The sequence below is a fragment of the Melopsittacus undulatus genome, chromosome 8 (genome assembly GCF_012275295.1).
Source record: "Melopsittacus undulatus isolate bMelUnd1 chromosome 8, bMelUnd1.mat.Z, whole genome shotgun sequence".
Classification (NCBI taxonomy): domain Eukaryota; kingdom Metazoa; phylum Chordata; class Aves; order Psittaciformes; family Psittaculidae; genus Melopsittacus; species Melopsittacus undulatus.
Genome location: NC_047534.1, coordinates 47,192,055 through 47,212,094, shown reverse-complemented (window position 1 = coordinate 47,212,094; position 20,040 = coordinate 47,192,055). Strand labels below are relative to the sequence as shown.

General features: G+C 43.0%; 2 protein-coding genes across 2 annotated transcripts in view; one reads left to right on the top strand and one right to left on the bottom strand.

Annotated features, from left to right (window-relative positions):
- Positions 1–438, bottom strand: part of ADK (adenosine kinase) — a 299,743-nt gene extending 299,305 nt beyond the window's left edge. Inside the window, exon 1 of the mRNA XM_034065123.1 lies at positions 293–438. Coding sequence (XP_033921014.1) covers positions 293–348 — 56 coding nt within the window. The 5' untranslated portion in view covers positions 349–438. The remainder of the gene's footprint in view (positions 1–292) is intronic.
- Positions 439–535: 97 nt separating this feature from the next.
- On the top strand, positions 536–18,443 carry AP3M1 (adaptor related protein complex 3 subunit mu 1). Its single transcript, XM_034065122.1, has 9 exons — positions 536–773; positions 9,120–9,395; positions 10,121–10,292; positions 12,328–12,465; positions 13,169–13,254; positions 13,630–13,763; positions 14,427–14,634; positions 16,008–16,152; positions 17,394–18,443. Exons 2-9 carry the CDS (start codon positions 9,123–9,125, stop codon positions 17,492–17,494), a joined length of 1,257 nt encoding a protein of 418 aa, XP_033921013.1. The 5' UTR covers positions 536–773; positions 9,120–9,122; the 3' UTR covers positions 17,495–18,443.
- Positions 18,444–20,040: the final 1,597 nt, after the last annotated feature.

The window sequence follows — 20,040 nt, the reverse complement described above, 5'->3', positions numbered from 1 at the left end:
ACCGGAGCCTCCGGCTGCAGAGCGTCCAGCCCGGCGGCGTCCCCGAGCAGACCCCGGGACCCGGCACCGGTACCTGCCGGACGGGCACCAGCACGGCGGTGGGCAGCGCGGTCCCATGGCCGCGCCGCCCGCACAGCCCCGCGGGATCCTCGCGGTGTGACTCTGACCGCGCACCGAGGCGACACGTGTCTCATTCTACACCGGGGGCAGCCCCGGAGGCACTCGGCAACCCCTCGGTACCCTCAAGGGCTCCTTCGCGCAGCAGAGCTCCCCGCTCCCAGCCGCCCGTTACCTCAGTTGCTTTTGCTCCAGCTTGAGCTTCTTGGCTTGCGGCTCCCCCGCTGCCATCTTCGCGCTGGGCGGCGTGCGGCGCGCTCAGCTCCCCTCGGCTCGGCCCGCCCCGCGACCACGCCGGAGCCGGCACCACCACCGGGGGGCGGGGGCGCCAGGGCTGACGGCGGCGACGGGCGCCTGACAGGGAGGGGAGGCCGCGCCGGCCGCCGCTCCTGCCCAGCGGTGCGCTACCGTGCCGCCCGCCCCGGTGGTTCTAGCGCCTGGAGGCAGCCCCCGTGTCCTCCTCGCCGCTACCGGCTGTCCGCGGCAGCGGGACCGGGGGGGCTGCTTGTGGGGGACGCCCGTAATCCGCCGCTCTGCTCAGGCAGCGCCCCGGCCGCCCGCACCGCCGCCGGGGGGCGGCCCCTCGCGCTGCCGGGCCTCGCCGCCATCTTGGCCGCTGCCCCGGGAGCGGGACGGGCCGCACCGGGCCGGGGGAGGTATGTGGGGCGCCGGGGGCCCGGGACACTGAGGGCGGCCTGACTGCGGGGTGTGAGCTTCCGTGCTCGGGGGAATGGCGGTGGTGGGGCGGGCTTCGGTGGCAGCAGCGAAACCCCTGCCGGGCGGGAGCCACCTGTGCTCGGCGGCTGAGGCAGCCGCCGGCAGTTGCGGATGGCTGGAGTCCTGCAGGGGTGTCAGCCCAGTCAGTAGTGGTGGTGGGACGCTGCCCTGACAGTCCAGGACTTACCGGTTTACCTGCGTTCTTTCCCGTTGTTCGGTGTCCGTTTAAACACAGAATCAGTCGGTTGTTTGAATAAACCCTTGTTCTCCGGGCGCAGGCGCCTGTGCAGAATAGCGCTGTATGTGCTGAGCTGGGGGGGTCAGGAGCTCGGCTGCCCCTGCCTTTAGCTCTCCTAGGAGCGGGGCCCTAACCCCGGGGGGCTGCATGGGGTGTTCTCTGAAGTAATGACAAGGAGGGATTATGCACAGGGTGGTGATTTATCTCAGTTCTTCCGGGAGGTAGCCCGGGGCCTGCAGGAGGGATGATGCAGGAACTGCTGTTCCAAGTCTACCTGCAAAACCTGCAGCAAAGCCACACCAGGAGGGGTAGGTAGCACCCAGCGCTCGTCAATCTTCCTTAGCAACATTGCTGCAAACATGGTGGTTCTGGTCATACTGTCCTTGATTAATTAGCAAGGGCCCCTGTGAGGATAGGTTTGCATAATATGTGCTGCAAATAAATTCATTATCCTCCACCACTGTGCATCGCATATCGCTTCAGCACTGTTCACTACCTAACAGCATCATTGAGCGGAGCTTGTCTCTTTTTTCTTTTGTGTCAGTGCTAATCTGCTTTGAAGTAGCAAGGCATTTACCATCTTTTCAGTTTGATGAATGACTTGTGCCCATTAGATGTTAATCAGACTAGAGGGTAATAGCTTCACCATAGCTATTTGGTAAACAACCAGGCAAAAATCATACTTGAATAATGAAAATTAATTCGTTAGAAGGCTGTGTAGGTTAGGAAAAGCTGGTTTGCAAGAAAAGCACAAGCAAATTAAATTACTTATACAAGAGGTAAAATGATGGAAGAAATGTTTTGTGAAAAAACTGACTATGCCACTATCAGAGTGATTCAGCTGTCAGTTCCCAGCAGCTGTAAGTTGTACATAGGTTCTCATTTATGGAGTAAAAAAATCCAAACCAAACATCTGAACAGTACTTCATTGTAAATGTCTAGAATTTAACCTGTGGTGTGTTGGGTGCTAACTCAAAAACACAAGCAAACCTGGGTTTATAAAATAATAATGGGACAAGCACATTCTTTCCCATCTGAGCACACATACCTGAAAATGCCTTGCAGGTGACAAATTAAACATTTAAGACCACTCCATGCCCTCTAGTGCTTAATTTTGCTGCCCTTATCCTGAAATGAAGTTTCCTGTTGTGTAAAATAGCTATGCACCAGCCAAGTGCCAGTTACCCTTTCAAACAAAGCTCTTCTTACAAGCAGTTCTGCATTAAGAATCTTAAACAGAAACCTTGTCATGAGGATTCATGAAAGAGAAATTGAAGCCCTTGAGGTAGAGAGGTCTGAACAGCAGGTGACAAGTGGCAGCTGTACTTCATGGCTGAAATAATGGAAAGAAACCAAATTAAACCTTTTTAAAATGTTAAGTTCCTTCCTCTTAGTTCCCTTTTATTTTTTCACCCAACTTAGAGTTTCACATATAACTTTCAAAACTTAGTTCATACACAGAAAATGACATCTTTTATGCTCAGTCAACATAGTGCATGAGAGGCTGCTTTTTTAACAGAAACTTCTCGGTATTTGGGAGCTTGATTTTGTTAATGTAAGACGGAATAATTGAAGAGTGCTGCTCAGCTGTTTTCTCACGGAAAAGGAGGGGGTAAAAATGGTTAGATGCCTAGTTGTGGCAGAGTGCATGCACATTAGTAAGAGCTGTCATTCACAGCAGGGGTCCAGTGGTACTTACTGGCTCTGATCTGGTATTTCAGTAGTGCATGGCTCTTTGGCTCTGTGCTTGTCCTTTCTGGGACCTTGAGTGCCTCTTAAAATAGAGCCTGTGAAAAACAGCAGTGTAAAGTTGGTAGCACTGTCGCTCTGGCTGCTGCACTTACTGGAGCACGATGGAAAACATCTTCCCAAAGAACTACTGAGATCAACTTTTATATCCTCTGATCACATCCTGCTGCTTTGGTCATTAAGATTTCTGGTTTGGCTGGAATATGAGCCTAATTACCAGCCTGTTCCTGAAAATTCTGTTGATAGTTAACAGTAAATGTGTGACAAGATACTCACCCTACCTGTGTCCCTTTGATCCCCTCTATCTGTTCATTACTGCTTTCAGAGAAAAAATGTCTTAAGTGGCTTCTTAGTAGTCCTGAAGCAGCTGATTCAGATGGAAATTGTGTTAGAAATGTTTCGTTTTCATATAAAAATGTAATTTTAGCAATGAATTTTTAATTGTTTCCATGGAGGTTTGGGGGGGCTTATGTTTTTGGTGTTGTTTTTTTTTAAATAAGAAACTCTTGCTTTTTCAGCTTCTACAGTGAAGCTTTCTGTTCTTTCAGGACCCAAGGGTAACTGCAGTTTCTCAGGATCTAAGATTGTTCCCTTGGCAAGAGATGGAATTATCTTGCCAGCAATTAGAAGATTTATAGTGGAGCTAAATTGAACAGAGGCTCCATGCAAATGTATTATTGGAGAGTTCATCAGTTAGTAGATGAAATGCTGCGCAGATTCTTATGCAGGCTGTGATTGCTATTGGTAAAAGCATGGAGGAAGTTTTAAATTCTGTTATGGATACCAAACACTGATTTAAGATTACTTCAGAGTATTCTCAAAGGACTACTTCCTTTTAAAAACAGTTCCAGAAACTTACTATCTGTGTTTTAAATTAGAACAAAGATAAATAAATGTATACTGAGCATCTGGGAAGCCAAATGTTTAGTCTTTAATAGGGATGATCTTGTTTGTAAAATACACGTCCGAGTAATTGTACAGACAGAGGCACTTCACTGTGTTAAGCTAGACATAGCTGGTTTGATGATGAGAGTTTTGCTTTTCTATAGAGAGAAGCACCAGGCAGTTCTTAAGAAGGGTTGCAAAAATGTTTTTAATATGCAGATGCCTAACCCTTGGGCATCATATAAGTAAAAAGATTAATGACACTTGAGCAGCAGCAGTAAGATATGTTAACAGTGATAGGAGCCCTAAAAAACTGAAATTACAGAACATTCCATTTTAGTAAGATCTGAGACTTCCAGGTATATCAGTTTGAATCACAGCTTCTCATGTTGTGTCAAGTCCATGTTCAGAGCTGTTTTTTCTTCATCAGGTTTGCTGTTTTAAAAGCTGGTGAATGGGGCTGGGGTGGTGGGGAGGAGAGGTTTTGCCACAGCTGTGGAACATTTGTGACACATCTTGATTTTATAGGAAAAAGATAAACTACCGACCAGCTGCTTGTGACAAAAATACTAACTTCAAAATAGAGCTGCCTGTTTTAGCTTCTTTGTCTCTCCAGATTGCTTAAAGCATTTGGTTACTTTCCATTTGCTTGTCACTAGAAGTTCATTTACACAAATAGGTAACAGAGGCGCAGACAGTCCATCCCCACTAATCCTTCCACCCTTCAGAGAAGCTATGCGAAATGCAGGGAACATGGGAAGCTGTGGAATACTTTTTCAGTGATGGTCCCATTTTGAGCCATTTTCAGTCATTATTACATGCTCTGAAGGGCATTGCAGAGGTCAGTGATAAATTCCTCACTTCCTGGTTTTCAGAGCTTTGTCTGTAACTCAGCCCAGTGTTATGGAAAAGCAGCTGCTAACAGTATTTCTGCATTAATTACATTTCAGAGTACTTAATTGTAGCTAAGGACAAGCATGTGCAATCAAGTCTTTTTCCCATGCTCACAGCTTTTCCCTCTTGCCAATGAGCTCTGCTTTTGTCTTGTGAGCCTGCTGTGACTTTGGTCCAGATGTGTCCGTGCCAAGAGACTGAGAAAATAGTAACACTGCAAAATCCCAATTTAATCAACAGAAAAGATACAGGCTTGGAAAGAACATATTGAAGGCACCTTAGTTAAGATATTTAGTTCTTCTGTGAAGACTTCATATTCTGCTGGGACAGAAGTGACTGCAAAGAATGACGTGGAAGTTTTTGTGTCATATGGGAAGTCTGAGAAGCTGCAGAACTGCTGGCCTCCTTGTTTTTGCAGTGCCTGTAAGACGCCTTTCAGTCAGGCAATAATATGGAAGCCTGTGAGCCTACTAAAAATGAGCTTGAATGGCTTTCCGTGGACTAAAGAAAGAAATAATAATCTACATAAGTCTTCAGTCTGCTTCTTAGGCCTAAAAGCAGAGTGGGGGTAAACCGTATCCTTTTGAAATAGTCCTACAAGCACACCATGGAGTGGTTTTATGCTGCCATCTCAAAGCAGCGTGTGTATGCTGCTGCACAGGTACTCTCACAGTTCCTACGTTTTGGTGCTGTGCTTTTGCTACTGGTTTTTTTAACTTAGAATAGTTGATTGAAGACCTTTACCCTCAAAGTGCTGCAGCTTGTAACATGCTTTGCTGTTTAGCCACGAGTATTAGCTTGACCTATTGGTGTGAGGAATCTGACTGTTACTAGATTGAATAGTTGTGTTCAGCATTTTTTAATCTTTCTTTTTCTTTGCAAATCTAATGTTCTGGTGAGATAGAGAGTACTGAGAAATTAATTCAGGGATGTCTACATGTCTGAAGTGAAATCTGGCACTAAAACAGAGTAGCAAGGAAATCTTCAGTACTGGGAGCATTGTGAGTTATTTTTGTTAAATAATAGCTTACATAAGATATTTTTGTAGCAGTACCAGTTGTAAGATATCCAGCTTGAAATATATCTTTAATTGGCTGGTGCCGATTGCTTGACGCTGTGTGGGATAAGTGAAATTACTTAGTCTTGCATATAACAAATTGATGTTCCCACTGCTGTAAGAGCTTCTTTATCATAGCACTGGGACACAAACTGAGCTGCCCACTGACTGATTAGGTAGGGCTTGTGTACTCTGTACTACAGCTGGAAGCAGAGAGCTTCAGTTTTCCAGAGCACATCAAATTAGCAGCAAAGTAGTGTACTGCTAAAACTTGAGGAAAGGAGTATGTGAGGGATTTTGAAGGGAACTCTTAACGCTAGAAGCAGAATAGAGCTGGAATCTGCTACGCATGCTACTCCAGTTGACCATGAGGCCATGCAAACACTTGTATGAACATAGTGGGTACCTGGTCAGCTTGGGGCAGGTGAGTAAATAAGGGCAGTGGTCCAATGCTACTGCCCTTTCTGGCTACCCATGCCTTCTGTCGACTGTGTATCAAGTCATAGGCTTATATCCTAAGTGCAGCTTTGGCAAAAGAAGAGGCCTGGCTAACACAACTATTTGTGCACAAAGAACTTGCAGTGTGCACGGTAGAATGAAGTGGCTGCGTTCAGGTATTATATTAGCCTGCTGCATGGCTGTGCTTGTTAAAAGTATATTATGACAAGTGCAATAATTTCTGATCAGTAAAACTTGTATGAGTGTTAACAGCAGGACAACTGTGAGGGCTTAAAAACACTGTGACATGTATCCGTCTGAGTATCATTGGAATCTGCCTGCAGGCCAGCATAGCTTCTCCACAGTGGGCTGTATCAGGTCCTCTGGAAACGGGTTCTTGCTGGTACTGGTTGTACTGAAACCCTCCTGTGCAGCATTGTATGTTACTAGGGATTCAGACATATTTGTTAACAGATATGCTATTGTATCTGTGTTAAAATGTACAGAGAACTGTTCTAAGCTGTGTAGCTGATCACCTTCATACGTTTGGGCTGTCCCGGTACAGAACAATACTGACATTCAGTGGTTGATTATACTTGCTACCGTGGTGTGACTATCCAGGAGATTTTGAAGGGTTTTACTGTTCAGCATTGGCTAAACTCAGAACTTATTAGTTGAACTGGATTAAAGCAATTGTGTCAAGGCTCCTTTACAAGAATACTGTGCTCACAGTATTGAAATTGTCCAATTTTAACACACTAAATTGGAGATTAATTTGGTCTGGCAGAGATACAGTAGAAACACACAATGACACTTTGTAGGTTTGTTTCCTTTCCCACTCTTAAAGAAATTAGCAATCAGTTTCCAAAAGAACTTCCTCTTATATGCCATATAGCTTAGTTGGATTTTTCTGTCCACATTTTGACTATTGATGGTCTTGTGTCTACCACCAAAGGCAGAGAGTTCTCTTAGCAGGAGGTAACTAAGACCTGCCAAAGCCCCAGTGAAGATGATCACATTGCTGTCATGCACGTGAAGGAGTTTAGAATTTGAAAAGCTGGATCTTGGCCCCCTTCCCTCATCTGCTGTCTAGGTGGAAGGAAATAGCATAGTAACTACTTTCTTTAGCAGTCGTTTTTCACCTTCTGTGGTGTGCTTTGGAAGACATACTTTTGTCAAGATCTGCAGGGCCAGATCATTTTTCAGTGTTACAGGTATGTTGGGAAATCAGCCTAGTACTCTGGGCAGTTTAGATTTAGGCACAGCAACAAGAGCTCACTCTGGATGGAGCTAAGCCCTTATTCCAGTGTTTTGGAATGAGGCTTTACAGTTTATACAGCGTTTGGACTAATTAAAAACTCCATGCAACTGGGCCATTTACATCTAGATGCTTTTGTGCCATCTTCATATTCGTGTGCCAGAGTTAACATTAGCAAAGGAGCAAATTTCGTCGGCATTTTATGGCATGATCATGGCCAAACATCCTAAGATTAATGAAAACTATGACAGGCTTTTGGTAGATGTATTTGGCTTCTCTTGGACATGGAGAGTTGGTGGTAGTCTTCTTCTTTCAAGGTAGGACACCCAGTAACTGGTCTCTTCCCAATCATGTTTGAATTCTTCCAAAGTCTAAATAAACTTTAGGGTATCTTTGCTGCTGTCATCTGCCCATTCCTACCAGCTCCTCTGCACCAGCTGTAGCACCACCTCACAATGTAATAACTTTCATCAGGAAGCTCATCTGACCAAAACTCCTTTTTCTGCATCAATTTATGACTGGACTGGTTTCCTAATATGCGTAATTGAGGAGCCACAGACCTGCTCAGATGAATACCTGGAAGGCTGAAGGGTTGAATAGCCAGTTGCAGGGGCAGCTTCTTCAACTAAAGAATGAATTTATGCAGGATATAAGTACCAGAGTATTTTCACCTTGAGGAGCCAGTGCTCAGCTTGCAATGTGTTTGGTTTATATTCTAAGCCTGAGTTTAAACTTGGGCCTTATTTTTGTCACAGGATGGTTGTGCAGCAAGTCCGCCAAAGCATTATATCTGTCTCATGTAAAGGCTGAAAAGAGCAGCTGAAGTCTGATAGCATTTATCTCTTCTGTAGATGTGGAGAAAATAGTTTATTCACTTCATTTGAATCAACAATGCAGTTCACTTACTGTCCCATTGGAAGTTGAGAAATAGACTGGGAATTAGTTTTAAAAAAAGGCAGTTAAGCTTCTTGTCCCATGAATAAGTGAAGGATCAGTGGCTGAGGCATGGTATTTGTAAATCTTTAAAGATATAAGAAAAAACAGTTACATTCCTTATCTGTAGTTCATACTCCTTTTTTCCCATGAGTAAGTTGTGTAAAACATTTTATGTAAACATATTTCATATGTGTACAGCACATTTGAGGCAATTCTATTCATTAAATCACATTTAAATTCCTAGTTTTGTGTACTTCTCATGAATTCCAACCCTTTATCCAACTGCAACTTGGCATAGATCTTAAGTAAAAGACTAATCAGCCAGCAAATGAAAACCACTTTTCTAGTTCAGTAGCTGAAAGCTGACAAGCTAAAGAGCTGTATCTTTAAGATAGTGCAATTCTTAGTTATGTGTGTCAGTGTTATGCAAACTCCTCCTGCTATAGGAAATTTTATGTATGTGATATAGGAAACTATGTATAAGTTACCCTTACACATTGCCAAATATGTTTAAGAGAGTGCCAACTCATGAGAGTCAGCTTTTCTTTAAGAAATAAATTACAAATTCCAAATAGGGATGAAAGTGGAAATCCAGGGTGCTGGCTTCTTGGTTACTTTGTGGTATGTTAGTGATTTGATCCGCTGTGAAATGTTTTGTAGTGGAACATTCCTCTAAGTAAAGAAAAGCAGCAAAGCAAACCTTTTTCTTCAATTCACAGTGCATGTTAATTAAGAATAGCTGTTGTAAGAAGGGGAATCTGGGAGAAGAAATGATGTCAGTCCTCATACCCTTTTGTTTATTTTAACTTCTTTGAATATGTTTCCAACAGAAAATGATCCACAGCCTGTTTCTTATAAACTGTTCTGGTGATATATTCTTGGAGAAACACTGGAAGAGCGTTGTGAGCCAGTCTGTGTGTGATTATTTCTTTGAAGCTCAGGAGAAAGCAATCGATGTTGAGAATGTGCCTCCTGTCATTTCAACGCCACATCACTACCTCATCAGCATCTATAGGGATAAAATCTTCTTTGTGTCTGTCATACAGACAGAAGTGCCACCACTCTTTGTAATTGAATTTCTGCACCGAGTAGCAGATACTTTCCAGGTTTGTCACCATTAAATAATTTTAACATTTAAATCACTCCAAGGGAACTTTTGTCTAAACTACTGTTAAAGAAAAGTAATAAACCCCTGTCAGTGAGTTTCCCCTTTGCAATTTTTAAGTCAGGCACTGGTTTACAGAGTACAAAGGAAAAGGTTTGTTTTGTGTATTCATTTGATTTACAATTTACCAGTGCACATGCACTAAAACCCAAATCCCACTTTGTCTTTCTTCTGTAAGCTTTTGTACTGTTCATGTCATATAGATGAAAAGGAGCATGCAGTCATGAAGCACTCTGTAGGGAGGGAAGAGCTGCAAAGCATGAGTCAATTTTTCAACCTATTTCACAGATAGTCTAAAGGAACCTCTGTGAATACTGAGCATTGCCAAAAGATAGTCTTGTTTTACAGCTGTCTTCTAACTGAAGATGTGTTAAAGTTCACAAGTGGGAGAACCTTTGCTACACAGATACTAGTAAAACAGATTACAGTAATTTCACTGTACACATTGTCTTTATTTCTAGTTAGATAATAAACATAACCTTAACATATGATGCCATCAGACTATAGAAGTAGGTAGTTTAGGCACTAAAATTCCTTGATATGTTAGAGGGTTTCTGTAAATAAAAAATAAAATAAAAAACAATACAAAAAATCCCCAAAGAAACTTCTGTAAAGCATCTTAACAGGAATAAAAATCCTCTTCTTTGTAATCTCTGATTTGTTCAGGATTACTTCGGCGAATGTTCTGAGACTGCAATTAAGGACAATGTAGTTATTGTGTATGAACTTCTAGAAGAAATGTTAGACAATGGCTTTCCACTGGCGACAGAATCTAACATACTGAAGGAGCTGATTAAGCCTCCCACAATTTTGCGCTCCGTTGTCAACTCCATCACAGGTATGAAAATAAACCATTTTCAGTGGTGACTGGCTAAAACCAAATCCCATTATATCTCAGGGCTGAAAAATAATATCATATTGGTGTGAATCTTCAAGGGAGGCCCCTGTCCACTTCTCACAATAAAGAGTCGGGTAAAACCAACTTCCTCTTTATTTGGAGTTTATGCCTGGCACCTTTGTTATGCTTGCACTGTCTGGTCTAGCCATAACTACTGAAGTCCCTCGGCAATACCAGTTCCCTGCCCAGGCAGCACCTATTGGAGACAGGTGCTCTGAGACTGGCACAGAGGTAGCCCCAAGCCTTGAATAACTGAAGGGCATTGGAGAAGGTTACATATTTTATAAAAAAATATTATAGAAAGGTATATAAGAGGTACCTAATAAATGCTTGGTGGCTGGGAACAGATAGCATGAAGGGAAAGCATATCCTGTGTCCTCAGCCTCCTCCCTGTCCCCATCCCCACCAGCATTCATCATGTTTGGAGCTGTTTTCAGGCTGTTGGAAATGGGTATGTCCTGTACTGACAGGGCCAAATGTCCGTCAGCTGAGCTGGTGGAATCTGCATGTCTGACAGGCGGGTGCAAGGGCAGTAAGCCATGAGGTGTCACTTGGGGTCAAAGATATGCATGATGTTTGCCTGCACACTGTGTTAGAGAAGAGTAGGTGGGCTGAAGGGCCACACGGAGGTAGTGCCCAAGGTGCTGGTCTTTGAGGTAGCACATGTGGTTTGATATGAGAGCTCTCTCACCTGTGTGGCCTGGCAGCCTAGCCTGTGCAGTGCTGCTGCACCCTGTGAGGCTGCAGAGGAACAGGCAGAGAAACAGCAACTGCTCCCCTTCAGAGACACAGTGGGAGTGAGGACAGGGTTGTGACTCCTCCCCCATGAGTTACAGCACCAGGGTGGACTTTAGGCAAGGGTTTTTCTGTGTGAGTTTCAGAAGAATTAACACATCTGTTTTCTGCCTGCTAAGAAAGGGCCTACCCCCAGCAGGTTGTGCAGAAATGATAACTGCTGTCTGCCAGACTCTAAATGAAGCTGCATGACACACTGCCACACTCATTGTGCTAAAGGGCAAAAGCAAGCAAGAGCTGCGGCCCTGTTCTGAGACCTAGTTCTAGCAGAGGGAGTTGTTTCCACTATACTGGGATTCCAAGATCACAAAGCCCCAGAAGTTATAAGATTTTTTTCTCTTTTCATTTTTAAATAAGAACCAGTTTACTTTAGGTAGTTCAGGAGGCCCTTTTCTCACACTGGGTGTTATTAAGGACCAGGAGCCAAGGGTGACAGCAAGACAGGCAGGGACAGTGCCATCACTGTTAAGGAATTGTCATGGTTTAAGCCCAGCTGGTAACTCAGAACCACAGCACTGCACCAGCTACTAAGAAGGAGAAAAATGGCTGCTACTGCTGAACCCAGGACAGGAGCCCAAAAGTCAAGCCAACAGGTCAGGGTCATGATTAGGTAACAGTCACCTACAGCCCAGTGACTGCCAGGACAGACTGTCACACTGAGACAGGTCAAGCCTGTGGGCCAGGGTCTGGATCAATGTGACATGCAGTCAAGTGCAGATGTGGCAATCATTGCTAGGAGGTAGCTCAGAGGTACCAAGGGTGAGCGCCTCTCCCCTTACCAACAAGCAAAAGGGGTGGAAGCCCTCCCTAAAGCTTCTTCCAGGTCTTCATAACAAATCCTATCAGTAAATCAGCCCTGAAGGCAGCCAGTTAAAACATTTAGGACAAAGGGGAAGCAGCATGCTTAAGACCTTCACAAGGAGCTGTAATGTCTTGTAGTGATGAAATCCTTTGTAGTATCTAGCCCCATACCTGCTCCACTCAAAGCACCTGCTGTCTTGAACCTTATATTTTGTTGTGCAACCACAGGTCTGGACACATGCTTAAAGTGCATTCATATCACCTCTAGGCTCTAGTCTGGAGTTCCTGGAGGCAAATCTTGCTTTGATTCTTAATTTTGGCAGTTGAAACATCTCTGTTGTAATTAATTATTGATTTTAAGTTTCTTTTCATTTTTAAGGCAGTAGTAATGTAGGTGACACACTTCCCACTGGACAGCTGTCCAACATTCCTTGGCGCAGAGCAGGAGTAAAATATACAAACAATGAAGCCTATTTTGATGTTGTTGAAGAAATTGATGCAATTATAGACAAATCAGGTAAGATGCCTTGCAAAATCATTTTTGTTTGTTCAGTGTATTTACATTTAGCTGCTGATGTTTTGAGAGAATACAGTCCAAAGGCTTTTTTATGTGTGTTTTATATACATGAATCCATATCTTACATAGAAATACACAATCTTAAATGATAGACCCCAACTTCTTCAGTTCATCTCAAACCAGCAATATGCTGTAGGCTGCTTCAGGAACATCCACAAGAAATACTCTGTACTTAGATGGGTTTGGTTTGTATATTGATTCTCTCTTAAGAGATACAAATGGAAAAAATAGTTGAAGTTTTAAATGTGATGAAAAAATGATCTTTCCATTGTTCCTGCATCACTACACAACTTGCTAGTTTTCTGGAGATGGGATAGGGATGAAATAAAGGAGGATTCAGAGTTTGCATATGCTGAAATTCTTATTTGCTATTGCTGGCAGCCAGTTCAAGCACATACAGTACATGTCCTGTGTAACAGCTGGCACAAGTATTATTAGCTGATGTGGGACAAGCTGTTTGCTCTGGCTCTTGTGTGTTAGCAAGCTGCCCAGGCCACAGGTAACTGCAATGACCTTTCCTATCTGTGCTTGGCATGTTCTTCAGTGTTGTGCAAATGTCATCTCCGCCCTCTAGCTGCACTCACAACGGTTGTTAGGCCTTTCATAATGTTAAGTCAACTGTCTTCTTTTTTTTCCCCTTCAGGTTCTACAGTCTTTGCAGAAATCCAAGGTGTCATTGATTCATGTATTAAACTCTCAGGAATGCCAGATCTTTCTCTTTCTTTCATGGTAAATAAATCCTGAGCAATTAAAATTCCAAAATATATGCTAAATATATCTTAATGATCAGAGTTAAACAATTTTAAGAGTCCAATCACTACTTTGTGTATCACATATAAAAAAAAAAGGAAGTTTTGCATTATATTGTGAAGTTGCTGCATTGCTCAGTAGTCAGAATGGCTTTTTTCTGTACATAAACCTACACTTAGAGGAGGAGCTCCTGTACCAGTTCAGACCAGAAATCCATCTAGCTCAGTAACATGTCTCAGAAAATAGCTAGAAATGGTAGAGTCTTAAGAAATAGCAATTGTGTGGAGTTCAGTAGCTAATTCAAACTGCTGGTACCTGATGAGATTTCACTTACCACTCTGCCACTGCTTACAGAACCCACGGCTGCTGGATGACGTCAGCTTCCATCCATGCATTCGGTTCAAACGCTGGGAGTCGGAGAGAGTCCTTTCGTTTATTCCTCCCGATGGGAATTTCAGATTGATCTCCTACCGTGTCAGTTCACAGAAGTATGTTTCTACACACTGGTTCTTCAGATACACCATCTACTGCTTTCCATCTGAGGAACTACAGGCTTCTTGTCATGGGGAGAGTTTGCATTGTTGCTAAAACGCACGTTCTCAGGTTTTGTCTCGTCTGTGGCTCTCTCCCTGCTAAAACAAGAAAACAATTTTCCGTGAGCTGCTGATACTCAGCAATCATTCCTCAGTGGGATAAGACACATGATAGTCATACAGAGTTGTTTGTTGCTGGTAATTGTTGCTGCCTAGATGCTGCGTGGCTAAGTCTCTATACATAGAGAACTCTGGTCTTCATAAAAAGAGTAAAGCAAAAAGTCTAAACTGCAGATGTCTGCAGGCTAAGTCAGATCTGACTGGTGGCTGTTCTGAGAACTGCCTCAGTGAGATTACTTAAAAAAATACACTGATGGAGGGATAGAGGTTAGGACAGTGATTAAGAAGAAAATCTTTTTTTCCCTGTGATTCTCTGCTAATAAAATCACTTCAGCTGAAGTGGTGTTGAAGAGCCAAATACCACTTTTCACTTCTGAAACAAACTGGTTCTAACTTGAATACCTGCCAGAAGCACAGGAACTGTTTATGAGAAAGAGCTTTATTTTATCAAGCAGAGAAGTAGCCAAGATGCATTCAGCTACTGTTTTCTCCTTTCAGCTTGGTGGCAATTCCTGTGTATGTGAAACACCTGATCAGTTTTAAGGAAAACAGTTCTTCGGGAAGATTTGATGTTACCATTGGACCAAAACAGAATATGGGGAAAACAGTAGAAAGTGTTGTCATGACAGTTCACATGCCAAAGGCAGTACTTAACATGAACCTTACAGCTACACAAGGCAACTATACGTTTGACCCAGTTACAAAGGTAAGTCTGAAGTTGTTATTTAAGTATCTAAGATGACATAAGAACAAGTCTATATGTACTGCAGAGTGCTGGAGCAGCCTTCCACACTTGGCAGAAAACCTTCCCTTCAGCATATGTTTCAGAATTAAATCCTTGTCTTGAATATTTACTTTTTCAAACTTAGTTACACACCAGCTGTGATTTCTGGTTTTCTCAGTCTCCCTTTCCTTCCCCCCTCCCTTCCTCTGCCTCTTCACTCCCTGAATATTTTCCTTTAATGGATGCAGCAGTATTTTGCTGGTGGTTTCATCTATGGTATATTCTGCAGTACGTGTTCTTTAAAACAAACTTAGCTGGAGAAAATACAGTAGAATTGAAAACAGGTAGCCAGAAAAACAGGGAGCAGGAGATGAGAAACGACTTCCAAAAGATCTGCCTGAGGACACACTGGAAGGGAACAAAGGCTCTGAAATATTGTGTCTTGGGATTCCTGCTTTCCTGCCTCTGAGCTGGGGTTTGAGCCCTAAATGTCCTAAGGCTCCTAAATCTTTTTAGTACCCAGGAACCATTTTGCTGAAATGCAGCTTGAGCCAAACCATTCTGCTGGCTCTGACATCCTGCTCTGAGCTTTGGAATAGCTCAGTGAGCAACTGATTTGAATTGTAAGTAAGGGAAAACTCTCCACATCTTGTTTCTGAAAGAACAGACCTTGGTCTTTTAAAAACTAAATCACAAAACAAACCCTCACACTTGAAGTCTCCTTTCCTCGTTGCAGAAATAAAGCATACTGTGCTTTTTACAGCTGGGATAACTAGGTGGATTGTAACTGTAAAACTTTGTAGAAGTAGAGAGACCGGAGGGGTTTCTGCATTTATTGACAATTTTCAGTTTATGGTAAGAACAAAAACAACCTCTTGTGGATGAGTAAAGGGCAAACTTGGTTCCATGTATCTTTAAAGTGTTAAGAACCAATGGAAACAAGTGACCTTTATGGAAGTTACTGTAACTTAAACATCTTCCTTTGCCAAGCACCTCGCTCCTGTCCTCCTCATTCTCATGTTCATAAAGTTCCTATGACCTTTGTGTTGATTCCTCTCCTTGTTGCATGGATCTAGATGACCCACAGTCATGCAACAGAAACAATCACTGCTACTAAGGGAGCAAGACATATAAAGTGCTAAGGAACACACACAGGGAAAAAGAAATGTCAGGGAAGAAAAGTCAGCACACCTGCAGGAGCCCTGGCTATGCCAGCTCCCAGCCAGTGCAATACTTCTCTGGGCTACCAGGCTGCTTTCTGTACCCAGCCTGCAAACCAAAAAGCTTGCCGTGAACTTGACCTCATAGGTTGTTTCCTAGAAACCTACTACTACTGCTCACTCTTTCCTGACAAGGTATTAACGTGGGACGTTGGCAAAATTACCCCTCAGAAGCTACCAAACCTGAAGGGCCTGGTGAACCTGCAGTCTGGAGCCCCCAAGCCAGAGGAAAATCCCAGTTTAAACATCCAGTTTAAGATACAACAGCTTGCAATTTCAGGTGAGTAAGTGAGTGTGATATGCAGTTGGTACTGATGGAATGAATAGCGGTAGGAACTGAAGTGGGAATCTTTTAATTGGAGATGCTGATCTGGAGTCAGCTTACCAAAACAGGGAAGTCTGATTTACCCAAACCTGACAGACTTGCTGGAAGACTCCCTTGCTGGGAATAGTGAATTCCCTATTGTTTTACTCAAGAAAGACTGTGAGAAGTGTACAGAAGAATGGACTTTTCTTTGTTGACTTGTGCACAAAACACGCAAATTCATCCTTTTAGTGAAGAGTGACAGATGATTTAGCATGCTGCCCTTGACTAGCTTTAGCCTTGTGCTGATAAAGGTCTTTCTAGCAGTCAAAACCTCCATTAATTTTAAAGAATGCCCTTCTTATTCTTTCCCCCTGGAGCTGGTTAGGTTTTCATCTTCAAGACAATCTGCTTGTAAAATCAGAATGAAGTCTGTAGGGCAAGTGCTAAAGTAAATTTAAAGCAAGCAAGGCCTCAGTCTGCAAACAGTTAAATCACACTTGTGGAAAATGCTTCTGCAAGCAAGCTTTGCAGGATTAACACCCTAATAGAGCAAAGGCTCATGCCTGGAAAGAAGGAGGATGACTGAAGGTGGTAGATGAGAATTGCTGTAGTACACATAGTTCCTGTGTCTTTTTGTTTCTGGACTATGCTGAGTAACAATCCTTCTGCAAGAACAGAATCCTGCAGCTTCCTCTTAAACTTGTGACCCTCTAGTTTAAATCTAGCAAAACATAGTGGATTGATGGCTGGATGCCAGAGATATGGACCTGTGAGAACACAGGGGACAACCTGAAACCATTAGGTAAGTAATAGTTGCTGGCGTTCCTCAGTCACTATTAGCAGAAGGATTGCTGATCCTTGCAGTTATGGTTTAGGGTGAGAAGATTTCTAAAACTTGTCCTTTGCTTCATCTCCATTATTGGAACCGGGTGCAGCATACAGGAGCAGTGCAAGATGAGACTCGCTTGATCCCTTGGAAGGAGAACATTGGCTCATGGAGCAGAACACAAAAAGGTTGTTACCCTGCCAGGGCAGCTACCAGGAGGTGACAGGAATTATCTCTTTGCCTTTTCAAACCAGATGTATTTGTGAAAGGAAGGAAAATGAGCTTCCTTCCTGATCTGATGTGCTTCAAGAAAGCAGGACTGATAAACAGACTGACATGATTTCTCACATTCTGCTTTTAACTTCATGCTTGTTTTTGTCTTTTTCAGGACTGAAAGTGAATCGCCTAGACATGTATGGAGAGAAATACAAGCCTTTTAAAGGCGTCAAGTATATTACAAAAGCAGGAAAATTCCAAGTGAGGACATGAAAAGCTGCTCAACTTCCAAGAGGAAATTCCCCTTAAGAAAAAGGAAAATTCACTGCTTAGTGACTTACTTTGCTATTAATTAGGTGCCAATTAATTAATAGACACTGATTAGTTTGGGATCAAAGCATTTGTGCACAGCAGCTCTTGAAATGAAAGCATAGTTTAGTTTTTCTTAATATTGTTTTAAATTAAGGTACTTTTTTTCTAATACACCTTCACTCTTTTTTTACTGAATTGTTGTTCTGGTGGATAGTTTAGTGTAGGTGATCCACAAAATGCCACAGACACTACACTGCCAGTCAGATACCAAAGCCCAGAGGTCAAGCACATTCTGAAGGCCAGACAGGTCACTGGAGAAGTCTTGTGGTGGCATCTTTTGCTGCTGCAGCCACCTGCAAAGAGAGCTCAGCTATTCTCACAGCCAGCTGCGAGCTGGCAACCCACAAAGCATCATGTAACCCCTTCAGAAACAGAGCTGTACAAGAGGGGCAACGGGCCCCGGCAGGGGCCTGGGATGTAGCAAGTGTCACTCCTGAGAAAGAGCTTCTGATGAAGAAAAGAAATAACTTCCTTGTTTACAAGAAATCGCCTTTCTTAAGAAGCATTTGCCTTAATCAGCCTTCATTTGTGCCATCTGCAGATGAGCTGATAAAAATAACATCCTGCATTAAATCTGGGAGGTGATTGTTGCTTCAGTAATCCACTTTCTTGCCATTCAATCTCATCACCACCATTTTTTTTTAAGAATACAATTGCAGAGAGTAAGATCTATTTTTTATGTGATGCCTTTGCTTAGATGTAGATGCTCCACTTGTTCCAAGTGGATGCCACCAGATTTGTGCCATGTGTGCATTGGAGCTAGCTTTTTAGGTAGCACAATAGAAATGTCAAGTGTATTTAATGGTTGTGTGCTTTAATGTTAATGAAATAAAGGGAACTCTACTGCAAATACTCTCTTGTGAAATGTTTGCACAATTCATGATATATAAACACATCTACTTAAAATACAATTAAACAATGGCCATTTACTACTTCTTTACTGAACTTGATCTCTGTAAAGCCATTTGAAGTTTAGAAGGGGTATTTAGGAGCACAGCAGGTAAGCTCCCTTCTGTAATGGAGGAGAAGTAATGTTTAGATCATGACAAAAGACAACAGTGATGAAGCAAAGCTGTCTAAAGTGCCTTATATCATGAAGTTGTTATCTCTGTAAACCAACACGTGCCCCACAGTACCTGCCAGGTTTCAAAGCACACCTTTGGGTAGTACTTAGTAGGGTGGGAAACTCAAAAATTAAAGGACAGGATATTGGAGAACCTATTTCCCTGGTTGGTTTACAAATTGATTAGGTAAAAACTTTGCTTCAGATGAAGAACAGGAACTCAGTCATTCAGTAGTCAAAATGTCAAATGCTGGGACAAAAAATGATCCAGTCTGAAAAAAGGAGGGGAACCATCTGAGCACTGTCAGCAAGCCAGTAAGGAAATAAAGGAGCATCAATTCTCCACCAGTAACTTCAGTGATATCACTGGGGCAAACTTTGGCCACAGACAATCATTTTGAATTACTGAGATAAAGGCAGACAGCGCAGATAAAACAGCACTTGTAAGAACCAGCACCTGTAAGAAAGACATGCATTTGTGTAGACACAACATTGGCCATTGGAAGTTACCAACCTTCTAATCTGCCTTTTTGAACTGGAAAAACATCCATCAATTCAATACTCATCCTACAGTTCTGCTCCATGTCTCAGGAAATGGGTTCTTTCAGTTCCAGTAATGTTAGTAGGAGTCATCTTTTCAGCTGTAACTGATAATGTCCCAAGCTTAACTGTGAATAGGTGGAGCTGCTCTCTGCATTAGCAGCCTGGAAAACCCACAAGATCTCCTTTCACAACTAACACCACTACTGATACAGGACATAATACACTATCAAAATGGGCTGCCCTTCACACCAGCACTTCACTCAGCAAGTTGCAGGATGAACCCTACCAGCCTTCTATATCTAGAACACCAGAGGAGCACTCACAAAGCTTCTGTCTCTGGAAAAGCTTCCATCTGTACTTCACAGCACACCACTGGAAATCACCATCAGCAAGAATTACACTTACCTGCTAGGGAACTACCTTCAGCATGAGAAATGGTGGTTGTTGTGTGAGGCTTACACCTTTTGCTGGTGATGTGCTGGTTCCTGCCAGTTCTCCAGACACAGGAAACTCAACTGAGGAACCTGCAGAAGGAGTCTGTGTTCCATTCTCCCTGTTAAAGAAAAATCGCAGCAGCACCTGTAGGAGTAGTACAGCATAAGGAATTGGAGGGTGTTGTTACTGATGAATTCGTACTTCCAGCCCTTGATCTCCCCTTCCCTGGGTGCTCACCTCCAGGAGTGCTGCAAAGGCAAAAGTCACCCAGGTTCTCATCCTGTCTCAGATATAGATTGAACTGTGTGTACAGCACGAAATCTGAATTTTACCTATCATTACTAGATTCCAGATGCTTTCTGGCACTGTGGGATTTTGTTGGGTCCCACAGCACCAACAAACATTG

Bases quoted from the DNA above. Each gene is read 5' to 3' on its own strand.
- AP3M1 (XM_034065122.1), top strand. From the start codon at position 9,123: ATGATCCACAGCCTGTTTCTTATAAACTGTTCTGGTGATATATTCTTG. The intron at 13,764-14,426 runs GTATGTTTCTAC...TTCTCCTTTCAG, and splicing joins TACCGTGTCAGTTCACAGAA to CTTGGTGGCAATTCCTGTGT. The intron at 16,153-17,393 runs GTGAGTAAGTGA...TGTCTTTTTCAG, and splicing joins ACAACAGCTTGCAATTTCAG to GACTGAAAGTGAATCGCCTA.